General features: G+C 38.2%; 4 protein-coding genes across 4 annotated transcripts in view; 3 read left to right on the forward strand and 1 right to left on the reverse strand.

Moving 5' to 3' along the window:
* Window positions 1-5,185, reverse strand: part of lgals8a (galectin 8a) — a 5,781-nt gene extending 596 nt beyond the window's left edge. Inside the window, exons 1-5 of the mRNA XM_028437174.1 lie at window positions 4,984-5,185; window positions 2,245-2,333; window positions 1,414-1,624; window positions 1,217-1,336; window positions 111-137 (exon numbers count right to left, since the gene is read on the reverse strand). Coding sequence (XP_028292975.1) covers window positions 111-137; window positions 1,217-1,336; window positions 1,414-1,624; window positions 2,245-2,333; window positions 4,984-5,049 — 513 coding nt within the window. The 5' untranslated portion in view covers window positions 5,050-5,185. The remainder of the gene's footprint in view (window positions 1-110; window positions 138-1,216; window positions 1,337-1,413; window positions 1,625-2,244; window positions 2,334-4,983) is intronic.
* Window positions 5,186-6,695: 1,510 nt separating this feature from the next.
* On the forward strand, window positions 6,696-10,602 carry LOC114456472 (interferon alpha-inducible protein 27-like protein 2A). Its single transcript, XM_028438251.1, has 4 exons — window positions 6,696-6,814; window positions 6,933-6,962; window positions 9,752-9,931; window positions 10,121-10,602. The coding sequence occupies exons 1-4, from the start codon at window positions 6,805-6,807 to the stop codon at window positions 10,333-10,335; spliced, it is 435 nt and encodes a 144-aa protein (XP_028294052.1). The 5' UTR covers window positions 6,696-6,804; the 3' UTR covers window positions 10,336-10,602.
* A 317-nt stretch (window positions 10,603-10,919) lies between these two features.
* LOC114456478 (interferon alpha-inducible protein 27-like protein 2) lies at window positions 10,920-12,974 on the forward strand. Its single transcript, XM_028438256.1, has 4 exons — window positions 10,920-11,187; window positions 11,316-11,348; window positions 11,986-12,147; window positions 12,858-12,974. The coding sequence occupies exons 1-4, from the start codon at window positions 11,178-11,180 to the stop codon at window positions 12,944-12,946; spliced, it is 294 nt and encodes a 97-aa protein (XP_028294057.1). The 5' UTR covers window positions 10,920-11,177; the 3' UTR covers window positions 12,947-12,974.
* A 1,357-nt stretch (window positions 12,975-14,331) lies between these two features.
* On the forward strand, window positions 14,332-18,905 carry LOC114455877 (interferon alpha-inducible protein 27-like protein 2). The gene is made up of 5 exons (XM_028437176.1): window positions 14,332-14,379; window positions 16,965-17,077; window positions 17,653-17,693; window positions 18,371-18,550; window positions 18,745-18,905. Exons 1-5 carry the CDS (start codon window positions 14,332-14,334, stop codon window positions 18,903-18,905), a joined length of 543 nt encoding a protein of 180 aa, XP_028292977.1.
* The last annotated feature ends 64 nt before the right edge of the window (window positions 18,906-18,969 follow it).

Consider the following 18,969-nt stretch of genomic DNA (forward strand, 5'->3'; position numbering starts at 1 on the left):
TATCTTTGACTTTGCATTACTGTCTTATAGTCATCCCATGATAAGGTGATTTTTGTGTTTAAATGCACTACAGGTACGTTTCTGATCGGGGGACAAACAGAAACACTTACCAGGTCTCCTGATTCAGAAAATATTGCCTAAGGAGAAAAAACATGCATTAGTATCACCTTGTTGTATTTAAAGAGTAACTTAAAAAAGACCAAGTAAAAAAATACACAGCTTACCGCCATTAAACCACAAAGGGCACCGATTTTCCTATGGTCAGATTTAACACTTGTATGGAAGGCTAAAAGCCAACATGTCACTCATCGTGTGACATAAATATTAGCATAAAATTAATGTCACTATTCAACCGTCCCGACTTATGAAAAGCAATATTTTTTTATTTATATATTTTCATGCGTTCACAGGACAAAGCTGGTCCCATTAGACAGTAATGTAAGTATTGTGATTATTACACCTAAATATACTGTTATTTCTGCTCTCATTAGATTCATGATTAAATCATCAAGTCTAATCTGGTTTAATTAGAGGAAATCAGAGAGGTATTTATAAACCATAACTTTATGTAACTCATTATCAGATATAAAATAAACAAGATTCAGCAGCAGTGGTTTATACTAACCAGTCAAAACACTATTGCAGTTATTTTTGCTTTTCATGTGCTTTTTTTTTTTTTTAAAAAAATAATTTCATAATAAATGAGGAAATAAAGGAATTGCATACAATAACACTAATGGAGTGACTCACATGCACAAATATAATCCGTAAAATCGTCCATGAAGAATAGCTCTTTGAGTCAGCAGCTATTGTAGCCTTTTTTTAATGTGTAAATGCTATTATTGAAGCAGATTCTAGTGTTGATGTATTCAATTTATTTTGTGTTTGTAAGGAACCTGTATACACTTTAAGTTGAGAATTGTTTTATTTATTTATGGATTTTATTTGTAGTCATTTTTATTGTTAATGTAATAAATACCAGAAATTATCGAGATACATTTTTAGTCTATATCGCCCATCCCTAGTCTAAAAAAAGGTTACCTGCACCAAGCCAAATTTAGAAGATTGTAGCAACAAGGCAAATAAGTGTACGATTCATCATCCGATTAGTCAATTAATCATTTCAATAGTCATTGACTATTAAAATAGTCGTTAGTTGCAGCCCGATAGTTTATTTACTCTTTAAAGTGGCGAAAGTTAAGAAAAATCGACTCACAGAGTTTGGGATGTAGCCCATAGCGTGTACCCTGACCTTCCCAGAAATAGAAAACGTGTCGACCTTGTTTACAGGGATTCTGTGCTTGTATTCCAGCAGGTGAACACCATTTACTGCCACCTGCCGTTACATGAGAACACGTCAGTAAAGGTAAATCGAAAATTCTCTGCACTTCTAAAGCACAAGCTGGTCGACACCTTAAAGACGTCTTGGTGCACCAGGATGATGGTTTCAAAGGGGGCCCCACGCTTGTAGGGAAGCTGCTGGAGCGTCTCCTCTTTACCCCATTCCTCCTGCAGCAGGGAGTTGCACACCACGCAGGGCGAGCCTCGGAAACGTGGGCTGAAGTGGAGGGCGACGTCCGAGCGTGGTTTGGTGCTGCAGCCGCTCGACAGGTCGATCTGAAACCTTCAGAGGAACCAATATGAGACCCTAATAACAAGCTGGGACCTAAATCAAGGATTGCTTTAAATTTCAACAATATCATACATTTATCATAATACATTGTCCATTACATAAATGGCTGTGGAATTCAAATGTTGTAGTTTTGGATTTTGTAGGCCCTCAAGTGAAAGCACTAATTGACCCCAGAAACACACAGAATGACAGAAAAACCATACAAGATGAGAAAAATAAACAAAATGATAATAAAAATGCACAAAAATGACTCCAAGAACACAAAATGACAAGAAAAAACACACACCATTAAGTAAAAAGCATTCAAAATGACAACAAAAAACACACACGATTACTCCAAAAACACACACAACCCTTCGTTGCTTGTTGAGTTCAGATAATTGACTTTGTAAGGCTCTGTCATTCAACAATTTCAAGCTTTAACCCAGGTTTAAGCAAAAGTGCAACAGCAACTTCACAGTAGCTTAAATTTTCTGATTAAGAAATCAGATTACATATTTTATAACATATAACATTAGAACTCGAATTTGCAAAATAAAAATAATTTTTATCTACAAATTCGATAAATCGATTGAATCGATCTCAGAGGTGAGTATTAGACTTGTATGTACCTGTCAGCGTCTGGGGGCACAGTTCCCTGAATGATGATGATTTCCCCAGGGTGTAGACCTCCACCTATGGGCCCTGTGTAAGGGATCACCTGTAACAACAATTAAAGACAACAAAACTTAGAGCAGGGGTCACCAACATGGTGCCCTTGGGCATGTAACCCAGATCGACCATAAGAGGTGCCCTCAGGCCTCTTCTAACAGAGCACTATTGACCATTGAGTTTTGTCTAAAGTCTGATTTGCTTGCCAGGCTTCAAATTCCAAAAGATAAATACAGGTGACAAAAAAAGAGTACACACTGGACTTGATAAGTTTTTGTATTAAATGAACCATCTTGAAATGTTTATTTTCACTAAAACTTTGGAACAAACATATTCATGAGTGGGTCTGTTTATAAACGCAGCCTTCATGCCACGCTCTTACGAGGGAGATCAGTGATCACCAAAGCGATTTTATTTTACGATCCACACACTGTTGTTATTGTTTTAAGCCAAAAAACTGCACATTACGGTAAAAGACATGGCTATTTAAGCGGCTATTGTGATTGTGAGTCAGACCCAGCGCTTCAGGGTCTGTGTTTTTACAGCAGCAGCAGCACTCATTCAGCTGCTTCAAACAGTCACCGGAGTGTTAAGCTGCTAAGTCACTTTCTTCTCCTCCTCCGCTCTTCTAACTACAGGAATAAAGCATTTAAGGTGATAATCATTTGTTTTGTCCAACCGCTGCGTCGCATTAGGTCACAAACCCGTCAGATCAAGTCAAAGGCAATACAACGGGTACTAAAAGTGGAACTGCTCCCTGGGCACTACACCATTGCTGCCCACTGCACCTCAGGGAGGGGTTAAATGCCGAGAACACAATTCATGTATGTAGCTTTACATATATGAAAATAAAGTGTAATATACATTCTATATTAAACATGTGCAGACTGAATAAGAAAGGAAACAATGACCATCAAAAAAGATGTTTCTTCGGCCGCTTGCGTGCCTTTAGTTCCGCGATAGTGGGCGTGTATGTTCACTGAGGAGGTGCGGCACCGGCAGCAGGCACTTCCTGGAGGGGGAGGTTCAATCTTTTGTGATGTCACAAAAGTCTGAACCGGAGGGAGCGCTCGTTTTTCAGATCAGGGCAGAGCAGCAGATCAGACAGCAGGACTAGTGAGGATTGCTCAGAGATGCAGGAAGGAAACCCAATTATACATTGGGAGAGTTTCTGATAATGAATTAACATTTTAACAAGGTTTAAAGCTAAAAAATAAAGTTGATTTAGAATGATATTGGATCTTTAAGTGTTGCAGATGTGATTTTGTTAAAAGAGCTACAGATTATGATAAATTGTGGATTTTTCTACAATATTACAAAATTGTTAAACTGTACAAATGCTCCATGTTTCATGATTAGTTTAAAAAGTTGTTAGTGGCTCGTAAAATAGGAACATAAAGATTTTTTCAAAATGAAGCAATTGCATGAATTAAGAAAAAAAAATTGTGTTACACATTGAAACACTTCCTACCTTTTTAAGTTAGTGCTAGCGTAGTTTTCTTTATTATCTTACCCTTTCATTAAAGTGAAACAGTGAAAATTAGGTGTTTATCAAACTGGTAGGTAGCCCTTTGGATTATTCAGTACCGTTGAAGCAGCTTGAGTTTCAGAAAGGTCGGTGACCCCTGACTTCAAGGAACCAAAAAAAAAGGAGTCCGTGACACACCCTGGCCTCCTTTAATAAGCTCTCTCGCTGTCTTTTTTATTCACTCATGTCCTTTGTGGTCAAAATCACCTGTTTGTACTAAGCCAATAACAATGCAGCTTCTTGGTTAAACTACAAACACCAAATTGTGTGAATACCTTGGGTTTTTTTATATCTTTACATGACATAAGACTATACCGTCATTCAGGAGACATCATTGTTTTCCATGTATTTTTGTAGCCTAAAAACCGTTGGGGGTCAATTATAATTGTATAATTGATAAGTAATTACAATTATGGTGTAATTATAATTGTAAAAATCTGATGCTGCCGTAATCGTAATTAAATTGTAATTGAGTTCATATAATTGACTATGTAATTGTAATTGACATGAAAATTCTATAAAAATTGTCAATTACAATGTAATGCAAAACTTACAGTGCTATGTACAGTTCTACACATATGTAGTTATTAAATTAATTATTTATTTATTATTAATTATTAAAATATGTTTCACAACGTGCTTTACCACATTTTATCTTTTTTTTTTTTTAAATTGATATATAGTGATGACACAAAAATGGCTCAGATGCCCACCCCAAAATTATTAAAACCTATATTTACATTGATTAGGGAGCCTAAAAAGGAAACCAAGAGATGAGAAACAAAATAATTGATAGATTTACAGACGTTTTTAGTATATTTTACAGCTGATTTAGGACCAGTTATCATTAGAGATGAAAAAAAGAAGCTAACGCAAGAGATATGTTAACTTTTAATATAGGTTATTTATTTCAAGCTCAGTAATAATTGTGACTGTAACCGTAATTGAACATGGATTCTGATTCTTGTTAATCCACATAATTAACTTTTAAAACTTTTATTTTGTACAGCATGTGTGAAAAATATATCAAAGACTGATCCTGAGAAAATGTGATGGTAAAGTAACACAAAAAATATATAACATTATTATTATGATTAATAATAATAATAATAATAATAATAATAATAATAATAATAATAATAATAATAATAATAATAATAAATGTTCTTACCGGGTTGAGAACCGTGTGTTTTGCATTGGCCACAGATATCTGGCTCCGTGTGTCGGACTGCAGCATGATGAGCCACAGACTGTCTGTGGTCAGTAGGTGTAAAGGTGTGAATCTGTCCTGCGTTACAAAGGTTTAGTGACAGCGGCCATTCTCTGCCTTCCACCATAACCGAGCAGCGCATGCGCAAACAACATCATCTGATCAGGCCATTTGCAGCTGCGCATTTTCTTCTAGAGAAGAAGAAAACCAAAGCCAATATGTTAATATTGCTGGCGCGTTTCCCACAGAAATCAATTCTGATGTAGCAAAATAAATGTTTATAAAATAATCATTAACATTTTATTTACAGCGAGGCAAGAGATCCCTTAACAAGGCGGCGCCATCACTCACTGGATGGAGAAAGTCTGTTTAAAGCTGCTACCCACGATAATTTTTTAACCGGATAAAACCATAGTACATGCCTCATATCAATAAATCAAACATAATTTACTCAAAAAAGGAAGCAAAAATGTCTAAATTGTCGCTTGAACGTTTGTTTTTATCTCCACTGTAAAGGCTAAAAAACGTAGCCCATTGCATTGTGGGATGTGAAGTCCCATAAACTGAGACAAAGAAGTGCTTGTACTTTATTCTTAAAGTAATTTACTTTGTATTTCGCCCAAAAAAAGAAGTAAAATGATTCACTTGATACAGTATTTGTTCCCGTATTCTCCGTCATTTCGGAATGACATAAAAACTCTTCTATGAATCCGTCTCCGCGACTCCACGTCCCACAATGCAACGCGCAAAATTGTCAACAAACAAAGTGTTTACTGTAGGGAGAAGCACACGTTCACGCGGCAATGTCAGCCTTTTACATCTTTTCTTCAAGCAAATGATTTTCGAATATACTGTGGCTTTATTTAATACAACCTTTGCGTGCTTTAGCAGCTTATAAATAATTTGTTAAAATGGACCTCATATGTAAGCTTATTGCATTCACAGAAGAAAAAAGTTTCCGTTTTTCTGAATTGACGAGATAAAAATAAGTAAGTAAAAAAATGCCTTGTTTTTCTGTTATAGGATTTTTTTTCGATTTTTCCCCTTGTAATATGATCTCATCAACTCAGAAGAACCGAAAAATATTTGCTATTGAAAATTATCTCATCAATTCAGAAAAACCGATAAATATTTCTTATAAAAACAGAGCAACTATTTTTTTTATTTAGTTATTTGTATCTCATCAACTCAGAAAAACCAAAAAATATTAACTTTAAAACATTATTTCATCAATTCAGAAAATCTGTAGCTATAAAAAAAATTATCTTATCGTTTCAGAAAAAAATTAAAGATATTTCCTCGAAAATAATTGACAAATTTTTATCTCATAAACTAAAACAAAACACGGCAATTATTATTATTATTATTATTTTTACCTATTTTTATCCCATCAACTGAGAAAAACCGAAAATGTTTTATTCTTCTGTGAATGCAATAAACTTCCGTAAGGTTGGGATGGAGAATATAAAATAGATTTTTTTGACCAGATTAAGTAATGCTTTGGGTATTGCTTTGACAAGAGATTTAAAATATTTGATAGTACAATCAAAGCTGTCATAATAAATCTTCATTTCCATCTAAAATATCCGTTAAGCACCAATAATGTATATCCTTACAGTCTCTATAAAACATAGATTTTCCTTTATGAAGACTATATCTATTATTCCACAATAAACAAGTCTCTGTCGCCCTCCTGTGGTCAGAGACGCATAATATAAAACTGAGTTTCACTACGTCACTGGACCATTTTGCAGCTTACTTGTTTCTGAACAGAAGCAGAGCATGGGGCGCAGTATGTATTTTTTCCTATTTATTTCAATAATTAACATAAGATAACAGGATTATATTCAAAACACTTGATATACAAATACAGATACACGTGACTATGTTTTTTTCTCCCTGTCTTTTAGAAAAAGCAATCGCCATCGCAGCGGGTGTCGGTAAGTTATTAATAATAACTAAATAATAACTCATCTTATATTGATTCATCTGTGCGGTAAACACCAACGAACCACTGCGGTCAAATCAGCCGCACGTCGTTTCCTTGTGCGCGATTATACTGACACTTACGGTAATCACAATGACACCACCCTGAAGAGCTGCTGGAAGAGAGAAAAAAAACATTTAAGAATATTTCACCCAACTTTCAAGTAAAATATAAAGCTTTTTTCTATAAGTAGTCCATGATTCATATTTTGATAAACTTAGTACTTCATAGACTACTTGCATGAATAATATTGAGTACTTTTACTGTGTACTTTTTGAGTAATCCTCTGTCAAAATCATGTACAGATCACAAATGTAACTTTGACATCGAATAAAAAGATAATTTTCCATAAGTAGTCAATGATTCATATTTCGCTGAACTCAGTACTTCCTTGATAACACTGCCCTCTCTTTTTATATCCTCCCTAAAATAAAGTGTTTCCTACCCTTCCTTAGGGAGGGCTGGTGATGGTCACAACTATGCAATAAAATACATTCATTTATTTAATTGCAATAACAAAACATGCACTGCTGTCTTAAAATGATTACACTTCTTGTAGTGTTGACCTTTGACAGCATGTGCAGACAAAGATTAAAAAATAAAACAAAAAAAAAAGTTAATTGTTTGTCCTGATTGCCAATATTCACTGCAGCAACATAATTTAAGAAATCCATCATAACCAAACTACTATTACCTTGACATCTCCTCCATAATCATGGTCACATCATTGCTAATAAAAACTACACCTGGACACTCATCTGTAGCATTAAAATACCTTTTACACTCACCTCATACCGTTACCCAATAATAACAACAAAAACAACAGCAGCAATAAAAACAACAACAACAATGGCAACAACAATACTAACAACAATAATAATTAAAATACACTTTATTTAATTTTATTTATTTAATAATTATTTAATTACTAATTACAATTAATCATAGACCTGCATTCAAGCTACTGCGACTTTGAGATAGTAACTCGCAGACAAGTTAAAAAACAAACAAAAATGTATGTCACCCAGGTCCCCTTACTCTATTTTAGGTGTTCCACAAGGGCTTTCCTGCCATTTTGTCATTTACAGGAATCCTCTCCACTATTGCTGTTTTTCTTTTGATGTTTTTTTTTTCCTTCCGGTGTTGAACCGAATCATGTACACAGAAAGGAAATGAACCAAAGTGACTTGTTTATCATGAATTATTACTGCTTCAACACCGTCTTTCTATTTAGGCTTAAGTTAGGATTTGTTCAAAATAAATGTTTTCATTGTGGCCAGTTTAAGGCACACCCGTGTATTAATCATGCTGCCAAAGCAGTATCTTGATGAGCCACACCTCAGAGGTGGATTATCTATTTTAGGCAAAGAAGAAATACTCACTAACTTTTGTGTTACACCCGCTTAAGGATTTAGCGATACAAAAGAAGCAGTCAAATAGGTAGGGAGAAAGAATTTTTCTTATTAAAACCAGTTCATAAAGATTAATAAGCCTCACCATACCAGACTCCCAGTTCAACTCTCAATTATGGTAACAGGATTGGGGGGGTGGGGGGATATGGTTTCACAACAATTACACACTGCAATTCAAATATTCCTCACAACGAGTTCACACACGTGACTATGCACGGCACACCTACACCCTGAAGGCCCCACCTGAATGCCTGACTGAGAGCTTACCGGGTATTGGTGACAAGAGGGGAGCACAAGTTCAAATAAAACGCAAAACAAAAAATGAATAAAGAGAAGAAAAAAAAATAGGAACTAGCCCGCCCCACGGGCAAAACCTGTCACATCTGTTTCATTTTTTTCATTTGTGAACAATAGACCCTTTGTTTGTAAACGTTGTGACATATTTTACTGGACGGGGCGTAGCCTGGAGACAAAACCACAATTGTCATCGTTTTTCTGAGCACGAGTGTCCGCTGGAATCCTATAAAACTTTAATTTACATCCACTAATGTTATTCCTCCTATTCTGGCACCAAGACGACATTCCCAAAGCTGTAACATGACGGGCCTATACTACGAATCTAGATTGGATTAATCTCCGTTAGCTGGTTTGAACTAACCAAACATTCCCTGTCAGACAGGAGCTGTTTTACGCACGTCGATCAAAACACGCTAATTTAAGGCGAGTAATTTCATCCTCTTCACGTGCGCGTGCCAAGGGGTGGAGATTGCAGCGTCTGACCAATCAATGGAGAAAACTGGCAGAGCGAGTGTCTTTACAATGAATAAAGGAACAGTTTATCATCTTAAATAAATATAATGAATATAAATCCATGTAGAGAGCACAAGTAGGAATGGGACGTTTTTGGAGACCAGTTTTTACCCATCGGTCCTATGGAAAGCCAGTGTTTTCTTCATTTTTTTTTTTTTTCATTTCTGTAATTTGGGATGATATAAAAAAATTATAGCTGTAATATTTTTTACATTGGACGAACAACAGAACACACGACATGGTGAAACCTTTTCTGTTACAACAGGAGTCGATACATTGTTAACATTGTTTTACACCCAAACAAATATGGCGACTGGCGTTGAAACGTCACAACTTACCCGGATGATCGACTTCCCGACTGTATTGTTTGTGAGCATCACTGCACTCATGTCCATAACAAACTTTCCCCCAGGGACTATAAAGTTAGTTGTGTCTTAAAAAACGAGATAATCTCTCTCCAACAAGCCACCTTTCAAGAACAATGTTGAGAGTAATATCTTTTGTGTTTCCATGTGTGCAGTAGGCGCTATCGGCGCTGTGGGTTCTGTGATCGCTGCTCCCTTTGTTCTGGGTGCTTTGGGTTTTACCTCAGCTGGAATAGCAGCCGGGTCCTTTGCTGCAAGCATGATGTCCTCGGCAGCCATAGCTAATGGAGGAGGAGTGGCAGCGGGAAGTTTGGTGGCTCTTCTGCAGTCAGCAGGTACACTGGTTTTGTTGGTTTCATCATGTCAAATTATCCAATCCCGTGTCAAAAAATACAGGGACACATCACACACACACAAAAAAAAACTACTTTCAGACCTCACAATGCAGATTTTGACAAATTCTTTACTATTAAAATACATTTAAAAACGGATACATTGGTAAAATAGATAATGATTTATTCTAGGTGCAGTTGGCCTTTCTGGAGCTGCTACTGCAGCTGTGGCTGGTGCTGGAGGAGCTGTTGCCTCGGCTGTTGGAGCATCGGTGACGGGGCTAGCCTACCCCAATGACCCAAACATGGAGGAAAAGGAGGAAGACGACGACGAAGACAAAGATGAAGACGAAGACGAAGATGAAGACGAAGATGAAGACGACGACGAAGACGATGAAGAAAAATGATTAATTTCTTCTTTGAAGCCTATTGAGTTAAAAGCTACAAGAAAACCTATTATCTCTACTTGTGTGAGCTCTGACATAATATTAAAGTGCTCTATAAGTAATTGGTATTGACTCATGGCTAACACATTTTGCTGAAAATAAATGCAGTATACATATATATATGTATCACTATATATGTATGTTGAACATGATCAAAAACTAATTGTAGAAAAAAATGTCTTTGGGGTAACCAGAAATTCTTGTTATCAAAATGGGGTCATGGGAACCACTGCAATAAATACTGTTTAATTCCACTTATTTACAAAATGAGATTATTTAAAATGTGTGTTATCATCCATTCATCATTATGCTCTATAGTTGTTTTTAATAAGTTTTCGAGGCAAAATGTTGTAGTTGGACAAAGGGGGTACTTGGATTCAGAAATAAGACAAAGGGGGTACTTGAGCTACTAAAGATTGAGAACCACTGCTTTAAAGTGTTGTATTTATTTCAGAACAACAAGAAATAATAATAAAAAATAAAAAAAACTAACTCTTTTCTGCCCTCTTGTGTCAACATTGTGCCACAGCTGAATTCTGGCTGGGTTTTAAGATTCGTTTCTCAGTAAGTCTATCCCTCCATTTTTTTATTCAAAGGCCAATGCAAAACCTTCCGTGAATCATGTGACTAGTTAAACAACGTGACTTCGCTTTAAAAAAAAAAAAAGGAGCGGTCATCAAAACTGTGTAGTGGGTCTGACTTGTATAAAAATCTCACAGAGCCTGGACCAGTCGGAGAGTGACTGTTTGTTCTGTAAACATCCATCCATCCATTTTCAGACCAGCTTTTTCCTCCGTGTAAACATGGGACTCTGTAAGTATCTGCATTTATTTTTCTAATACTTTAACTGCATTCAACTCTTATTTGCCATAAATGCTATTTCGTCAATGCAGATCTAGGGCTATATTATGATATAAAATCATTTCTGATGTTTGTTTCAGTGTCTTGGGCTGCTGCGGCTGTTATTGGAGGAGGTAAGAAGACACATCAAACATTTTAATACCAAACCTTAGCTTAAATTTACTCTGTAATTAGATAACCATGCAATAAATTACACTATGTCCTCTTTTCACGTCTCGTCTGGACAGTGTGGCAGGATTTTACAAACTCATCCAAATGTCCGGGTTTCCCAGGAACCCTGAACGCATCTAGGGGAGCATGTGTATTTAAATTACCGTAACTCTGCTAATAATTGCTCAATCGGTAATTTCCAAGATGGATTAAAATAGACCAAATACTGGTGGATTTAATTTTTTAAAATATATCAGTAGGAAGAGCCTGGATGATAAAAGAAGGAAAGTGTCTATTAGTACGGTTGCCGTACGAACAACCCTTGGTGCTATTGGTACGTTCACCATGGACAGACTGTTATAATGCATAATAAAGTTGATTGATATCAGTCATATTTTAAAGTCTTTATCATACAGAGATAAATTAATTTTTAAACCTTATGGACAAGATTAACTTGTTTATCTACTATATTGTATTTTGCCGTTACAGGGTAGATTCAAAAACACGTTCAGTAATTTGAGTATGAAGCGGTCGGCCCAAGTGTCCTCTTTTTTCAAATTATGGTCATCCTAATTTAGGCTAATGTGTGTTTCCTTTCAGTTGCTGCTCCATTGGCTGTTCCAGCTGTTCTGGGGGCCGTAGGGTTCACCTCAGTTGGAATAGCAGCTGGATCTTATGCTGCGGGCTGGATGTCTGCTGCAGCCATTGCTAATGGTGGAGGAGTGGCAGCAGGAAGTCTGGTGGCTATTGGACAGTCAGTCGGTAGGAAAAGCACAAAAAAACAACAATACCTTCATATATAGTTTGTTGCACTTCTCAGTTACAAGGTGATTTACAGAATCAAACTGTATATTTTCTTTCCCACCTTCCTCTTGATCGTGTTCACATTCATCAGTTGAACGTTACTTCCTACTACTTTTACTAAGAGGTTTCCTGAGGCAACCTTTTCTCTTCTAATACGATATCAATATTGTGACCTTGGTGGATGGCTGATATCTAATTTTGTAGTATTTAATATTAAGAACAATATTCAGCAACAGCAGGTATGATAAACACTGACCCATTTATTATTTACCAATGGGTTTCATACATTTTATCCTTAAACATAAGAATATTCTACAATTAAATTAAATTAAATGAATTAAAAAATAACCTATATGTATATTTAAAAACAAATTATATTGTATGAGAGATTTTAAATACAGGCCAAGATAATCTTAAAGTACATTTTTTGGTGATATGTGACCGATATTGGATCGGAACACCTTAAGTTTTACATGTATCACTACAATTATGTGATTATTAAATAGGAATCCCTTAAAACATTGTTATGGCAGAAGTCATATTCTACCTTTACAATCTCTAGAAACAGCCAAATGTCTCACAAATAACTTTTTTGTTTTTTCTTCACATATCCAACAAAACTCACTGTTAATATGCCAGTGATTTGATTACATGATGTCTCTCTGCAGGTATGGCTGGTCTCTCTACTGGTGTCACAGCTGCTTTGGGCGGTGCTGGAGCAGCAGCGAGTGGAGCAGTGGCTGCTATTCTCATTTAAAACTTGCAAATCAAACTTATTTATTGGACAAAATGACCAATATCCTATTAAAGAGAAAAATAACTGCTCCTCAATGTTCAAAGTTGTGACCTGTATTTCTGAGTATAATTGTCATGATTATTCACATGAAGGAAACAGGTTGATTTTGAAATAAATGGTGCATTAAATAAAAAACAGCGTGTTGGTTGTGATTTTTCATTAAAAGTAAAAAAGATTAGACTTTATTTGAAGTTTTATACATAAAGGCTGACATTATGCTGTCATTATAATGACATGACACCTGTCATCATTAGCATGAATAAGGTGTCATGAAAGCTGTCATTAAAGAGTAACTGAACCCCAAAACAACTTTTTTCTGCTGAATACATATGTACTGTATTTGGGTATTAAGTAGTGCTGTTGATTGATCTTTGTCCAACTTTTAACTTTTTAGTAAAAGTATTTTTAATTTAGTGTTTTTAGTTGTAAAATGTCGGAGTGAGTGCCCTTTATGGGTTGAAACCTGGCTATTACAATTGATTTTTGCTATTGGCTGAGAACAAGATCACGTGACATTTTGGGATCATCTTGCCACAAACAAGCACTGTTGGCCCCGCCCCTTTTATAAAAACTAGCACCTGTGGGCTCTACAATCTGGTGAGTAGGTTGGATTGAAAGAAGAGTGAATCTAGACGTATAATGAGTAGCAAGTTAACATAGCATAAATGGTTCATTGGAGATTTTATAGTATAGACTGGGCGTGTCTTAACTGCTCCAGTAATCCCGCCCATAATCAAGACATTTTTTTAATTTCCGTCCTAGTGGGAGGTGAGGAGAAAACGGGTTTGGTTACTCTTTAAAGCTGCAGTTTGTAGAATCCTCTCTCCGCTCCGTTTTGAAACTGAAACTTAGCCTCCCTTACCGGTGTCTTTTGTGAGCACTCTTTGCAACTTTTTTCTCAATAGAGACTTGGTGACAAACGTAGGGACATTGTCGTGTGTTATTGGAGATTTTTTTCTGGTGTTTTAGAGACTCTGAGATTAATGCACGTATCACTCTGTAGTTACTGCCCTGAGCAGCGGCTGCTGCCAGAGAGCTCACACAGTCGGCTGTGATCCCAGCTGCCGCTCAGGGCAGAGTGAAAACTATCACTCCGCATCCAGACTGTAAAATTAATTCCCCTTAAATAAGCTGCTTTTAGGTTTAAACACCATTTATCCCGTCTGTTCTCACTCTCTCTCTGAGACCAGTGTGTGCAGTAGACCCTGCACAGTCACAGGGATCCACAAGGACACAAAGCGATCCGCTCCACCTCAGTATGTTTGTGCCTTTAAACTGTTGCTCCTCTACATCTGTCGGCATTTTTACGCCTGATTTGCTGTGTAACTGTTGTGTCTAACGCCACGATGGAGACTTCTGCTGGGATGTCTGTCATCAAACTTTTATTACCGATGGTACGTGAACGCGCCTAACTTCAGTCGATCAGCCACTAGTATTGCCCAAAACAGCCTTTCGAATGAAATAATTCCTCTTTCTTGTAAACAGTTAACAACACTAAAAGCCACTTTAAGTTAATTCCAGTTGTGCGACTTGCGGCAATGACGTGCTGGGTGACGACATAATCCAACATGGCGGCCTGGAATAGAGCCGACACTATTAAATAAGAGCCTTAAAAGACATGGATATATTGAAAAAAGGGATGGACGGAGGCATAAACATGGAGACATTGACATGGACTTATCACACACATGGAGATCAGCAAACGGAACAGGCTTCATTGGACGGGTGACACCAAGACCCGGAGACAGAGTAAATGCGTCCCACTGCTGCACAGGCTGTAATATCACAGGGGACGGATCTAGATAAGCAAACTGCTTTTTTCCGTCGCCCTTTCCGGCATGCAAAAAGACAAAAAAAAAAAAAAAAAAGGATGATGTGATTTTGCTCTGAAAGTCAAAATGAATTTCTGTGATTGCAACCATGTCGGAAATGAACTGAATAAATAAATAAAATAAATCACCAAGTTTATCAATATACCAGTTGTTAGACCATATATTTTTACCAGGAAGCAACTATTTATTCCTGGTTATTGTTTTTCAGAGTTTTACTGGGCTTTATTTACTGGTGATAAGGTCATATCTCTCTTTCGTTTTGTGGACCAAAGTGTGTCATTGTGAAGCTGTTGCTTCAAAACTACAATCAAAATAAAGGTGAAAACAGTTCTCATGTGTGGTTTTCTATGTTAGAGCCGACAATGAAATGCTTGTTGTGTGTTTTTCCCGATAGACGTGATACGTCACGTTCGCCGCCTGTCCAATCAGAGCCTTCCCAACCCGACCAGGTTAACCGTTCAGCATTCATTGCCATAGTGATTAAGCAAGCTTTGTAGTCCAGCACACACTGATTCAATCCCGGAAGTTAGCGTGATAAGAGATAATCTAGATTCATAGTATAGGCCCTACTAGCCTCCACAGTCTTTAGCCAGCGGCGTTTATGTTAATTGTGTTTATTAGCATTTTGTTGTCATTTGCAAGTATCTGACTTTGTGATTAATTTGGGAAGTCGGGTTTTATGTCACAGATAACGTTAACTGTAGTAAGTAAACGGGCACCATTTTGAACTGGGGAAAACGCCTCGTCTGCCTCTTGTTTGTCCGATGACAAAAATGTCTTTATTTCAATACAGGAATGATTTATATATATATTTAAATGATTAACTCATCATCAAGCTCTACAGAAGCCTGATAACGATCCTGGTCATTTTAATCAGGTGTGTTGGAAGAGGGAAACATCTAAAACATGCTTGATAGGGGACCTTGAGGACCAGGATATCAGTGCTAGGGATATCTGAGAGTCCATACAAAGTCCCAGCTAACACTTGGATGAACAATTCAAAATATTGGCCCAATTTCACCTTCCCAGATCTTTATAATTACCTAAGAAATGAACCCCATGAGTAACCGTAACGGTAAAAATCCTGCAGTAAAATCCTCAGTCGATACATTGTTAACATTGTTTTACACCCAAACAAATATGGCGACTGGCGTTGAAACGTCACAACTTACCCGGATGCCCGACTTCCCGACTGTATTGTTTGTGAGCATCACTGCACTCATGTCCATAACAAACTTTCCCCCAGGGACTATAAAGTTAGTTGTGTCTTAAAAAACGAGATAATCTCTCTCTGTTACGTGCAAGTGAACTTGACACTGTTGTGATCCTCCTCTGTTTTTTTAGCAGGCTAATCAGCTGGCTGCAGCTGTGCTCACCTGGCCTAGTCAGAGCCCTGCAGTAGATAAGGGCTCGATCAGAAGGTCTTCAGGACAGTCTGGAGAGAGCAAGTCTGGAGAGAGCAAGTCTGGAGAGAGCTGTGCTACGTGGTGGCCTTCATTTTGTTTTGTTCTCGGTGTGGTGGTAAGGTGTAGGGTTAGGTAAGACGAGGTACCTCTTACATTTTACACACCTAGGAATTTGTCTGTCTAGAAACACTAGGTAAGTGGTGAGTGCCACCCCATGTACGTTTTGGCCTCTTCTTTAGTTAGTTAGTCAGGATTTTTGTTTGTTCTTTTTCATATTGCAGCAGTAGAGTTTGATAGGGCCTGGTTTGTTTTATTTGTTTCATTTATTTGGCACAAACCTCCCAGCCCTCACCTTCCCCGCCCGGGAAGTGTTCGTCCTGGTGTTAACGACGAATAAACCTGTTAAAACTGAACTGTCTTTGTGGATATTTGACCGTTTGCCATCCGGGTGTCTTTTGGGCACTCGGGGCGTAACAAGTGGGGGCTTGTCAGGGATCTTATACAACTGTCCTGGGCACGACGGTCAAATATTGCTTAAAAGATGAGTTTTAGTGTGCGTAGTTTTGTTTCGAATCCCTCGTTGGGGCAGCTCGAAAAGTGTCGGAAAGAAAATTGCTTGAACTTGCTGCACAGTATGGGGTTGAAATACCTCGGGGAAGCTTAAAAAGAGAAATAAAGGAATTGGTGTTGGAAAGACTTGTGATGTTGAAACTGATTCAGCTTCGTACCACTGTTGTCCAGCCTGAGACTGGTGCAGTGTCTGTTACAGATTTGGAGGATGGAGTGGACCCGGCAGCGTTCACGCCTACGGCTAGTCCAACAGAGGCAATGGACCCGCCAGCGACCCTGCCTCGGTTTGAGCCATTTACACCGTCGTCGCCGATATCCAGTGCCAACTGAAGGTATGACTGGCTCGGCTGCAGTTAGACGCTCAAGAGAGGGAAAACCTCCGCAAAGCTGAATATGAGTTGAGACTCCAGGTACGTACGCTGGAAATTGAGGCGGAGAAGGAGGTGAAGTTGAAACAATTAGAGGTGGAGGCCTTGAAGTTTACTTCTACTCAGTCTCTGCCTGCCAGTCTGAAACCAGCTCAAGTCTTTGATGTCACAAAACATATTCCGTTGGTGCCAATGTTCAGAGAGACGGAAGTTGACTCTTATTTCAGTGCGTTTGAGCGAGTTGCGACTGCTTTAAATTGGCCGGTGGACATGTGGCCAATCCTTCTCCAATGCAAGTTGGTTGGGAAGGCGCAGGAAGTGGTGTCTTCCTTGTCTTTAGAAAACAGCCTCAGATATGATGTGCTGAAAGAAGCAATTCTACATGCCTATGAGCTAGTTCCAGAAGCATACCGACAAAAGTTCAGAGGTCACAGAAAAACTGGGCAAACACTTGTTGAATATGCCCGTGAGAAAGCTGTGCTTTTCGATAGGTGGTGTTCATCGACTAGCAGCACGGACTTTAGGTCTCTACGTGAGTTGATGCTCCTAGAGGAATTTAAACGCACTTTGCCTGAGAAGCTGGTGATGTTTTTAAATGAGCAAAAAGTAGCTACCTTAGCTGATGCAGCAGTGTTTGCAGATGAGTTTGTGCTCACTCATAAGCCAGTCTTTATCCCTACCTCACGTTCAGAAAAATTTGTAACTCTGTGTCAACCCACTTCTGGCACAAACCAGGCTAGAACTAGATGGCTAGTACCCCCTCGGGAAGAACGGGAGTGCTTCTATTGCCACAGGAAAGGTCATGTCATAGCTGACTGTTTGGCGTTACAAAGACAGCCAAAAACAAACTCACAGGAACGAGACGTTAGTTTGGTGAAAAATGTTAAATCGGCCCCTAAACAATCGCCAGCGTGTGGTGTTACGCCAGAACCCGTGTTAAGAACCGTTCCTTTCAAAAGGATTTGTGTCTCTCTCTGAAGAACCAGCAAGTCAGAAACCAGTCATAATGTTAAGGGATTCAGGGGCTTCGTTGTCCATTTTAAGGGAGGATGTTTTACCTGTATCAAATAACACCTATTGTAAGGCTAATGTAGTGCTTCGGGGAGTGGGGATGACTGATGTGAGTGTGCCGTTGCGTAACACTCTCCAACAAGCCACCTTTCAAGTACAATGATGAGAGTAATATCTTTTGTGTTTCCATGTGTGCAGTAGGCGCTATCGGCGCTGTGGGTTCTGTGGTCGCTGCTCCCTTTGTTCTGGGTGCTTTGGGTTTTACCTCAGCTGGAATAGCAGCCGGGTCCTTTGCTGCAAGCATGATGTCCTCGGCAGCCATAGCTAATGGAGGAGGAGTGGCAGCGGGAAGTTTGGTGGCTCTTCTGCAGTCAGCAGGTACACTGGTTTCGTTGGTTTCATCATGTCAAATTATCCAATCCCGTGTCACTACAAAAAATACAGGGACACATCACACACACAAAAAAAAAACTACTTCCAGACCTCACAATGCAGATTTTGACAAATTCTTTACTATTAAAATACATTTAAAAACAGATACATTGGTAAAATAGATAATGATTTTTTTCTAGGTGCAGTTGGCCTTTCTGGAGCTGCTACTGCAGCTGTGGCTGGTGCTGGAGGAGCTGTTGCCTCGGCTGTTGGAGCATCGGTGACGGGGCTAGCCTACCCCAATGACCCAAACATGGAGGAAAAGGAGGAAGACGACGACGAAGACGATGAAGAAAAATGATTAATTTCTTCTTTGAAGCCTATTGAGTTAAAAGCTACAAGAAAACCTATTATCTCTACTCGTG

This window comes from Gouania willdenowi, chromosome 22, assembly GCF_900634775.1.
Source record: "Gouania willdenowi chromosome 22, fGouWil2.1, whole genome shotgun sequence".
Lineage (NCBI taxonomy): Eukaryota > Metazoa > Chordata > Actinopteri > Blenniiformes > Gobiesocidae > Gouania > Gouania willdenowi.

What these genes read in the sequence shown, in the direction of transcription:
- LOC114456472 (XM_028438251.1), top strand. An exon ending in CGCCATCGCAGCGGGTGTCG is followed by an intron (nt 6,963 to 9,751) that starts GTAAGTTATTAA and finishes CCATGTGTGCAG; the next exon opens with TAGGCGCTATCGGCGCTGTG. An exon ending in GGCTCTTCTGCAGTCAGCAG is followed by an intron (nt 9,932 to 10,120) that starts GTACACTGGTTT and finishes GATTTATTCTAG; the next exon opens with GTGCAGTTGGCCTTTCTGGA.
- LOC114456478 (XM_028438256.1), top strand. An exon ending in TGCGGCTGTTATTGGAGGAG is followed by an intron (nt 11,349 to 11,985) that starts GTAAGAAGACAC and finishes GTTTCCTTTCAG; the next exon opens with TTGCTGCTCCATTGGCTGTT. An exon ending in GGCTATTGGACAGTCAGTCG is followed by an intron (nt 12,148 to 12,857) that starts GTAGGAAAAGCA and finishes GTCTCTCTGCAG; the next exon opens with GTATGGCTGGTCTCTCTACT.
- LOC114455877 (XM_028437176.1), top strand. Translation starts at nt 14,332, where the DNA reads ATGGAGACTTCTGCTGGGATGTCTGTCATCAAACTTTTATTACCGATG. An exon ending in CACGGACTTTAGGTCTCTAC is followed by an intron (nt 17,694 to 18,370) that starts GTGAGTTGATGC and finishes CCATGTGTGCAG; the next exon opens with TAGGCGCTATCGGCGCTGTG. An exon ending in GGCTCTTCTGCAGTCAGCAG is followed by an intron (nt 18,551 to 18,744) that starts GTACACTGGTTT and finishes ATTTTTTTCTAG; the next exon opens with GTGCAGTTGGCCTTTCTGGA.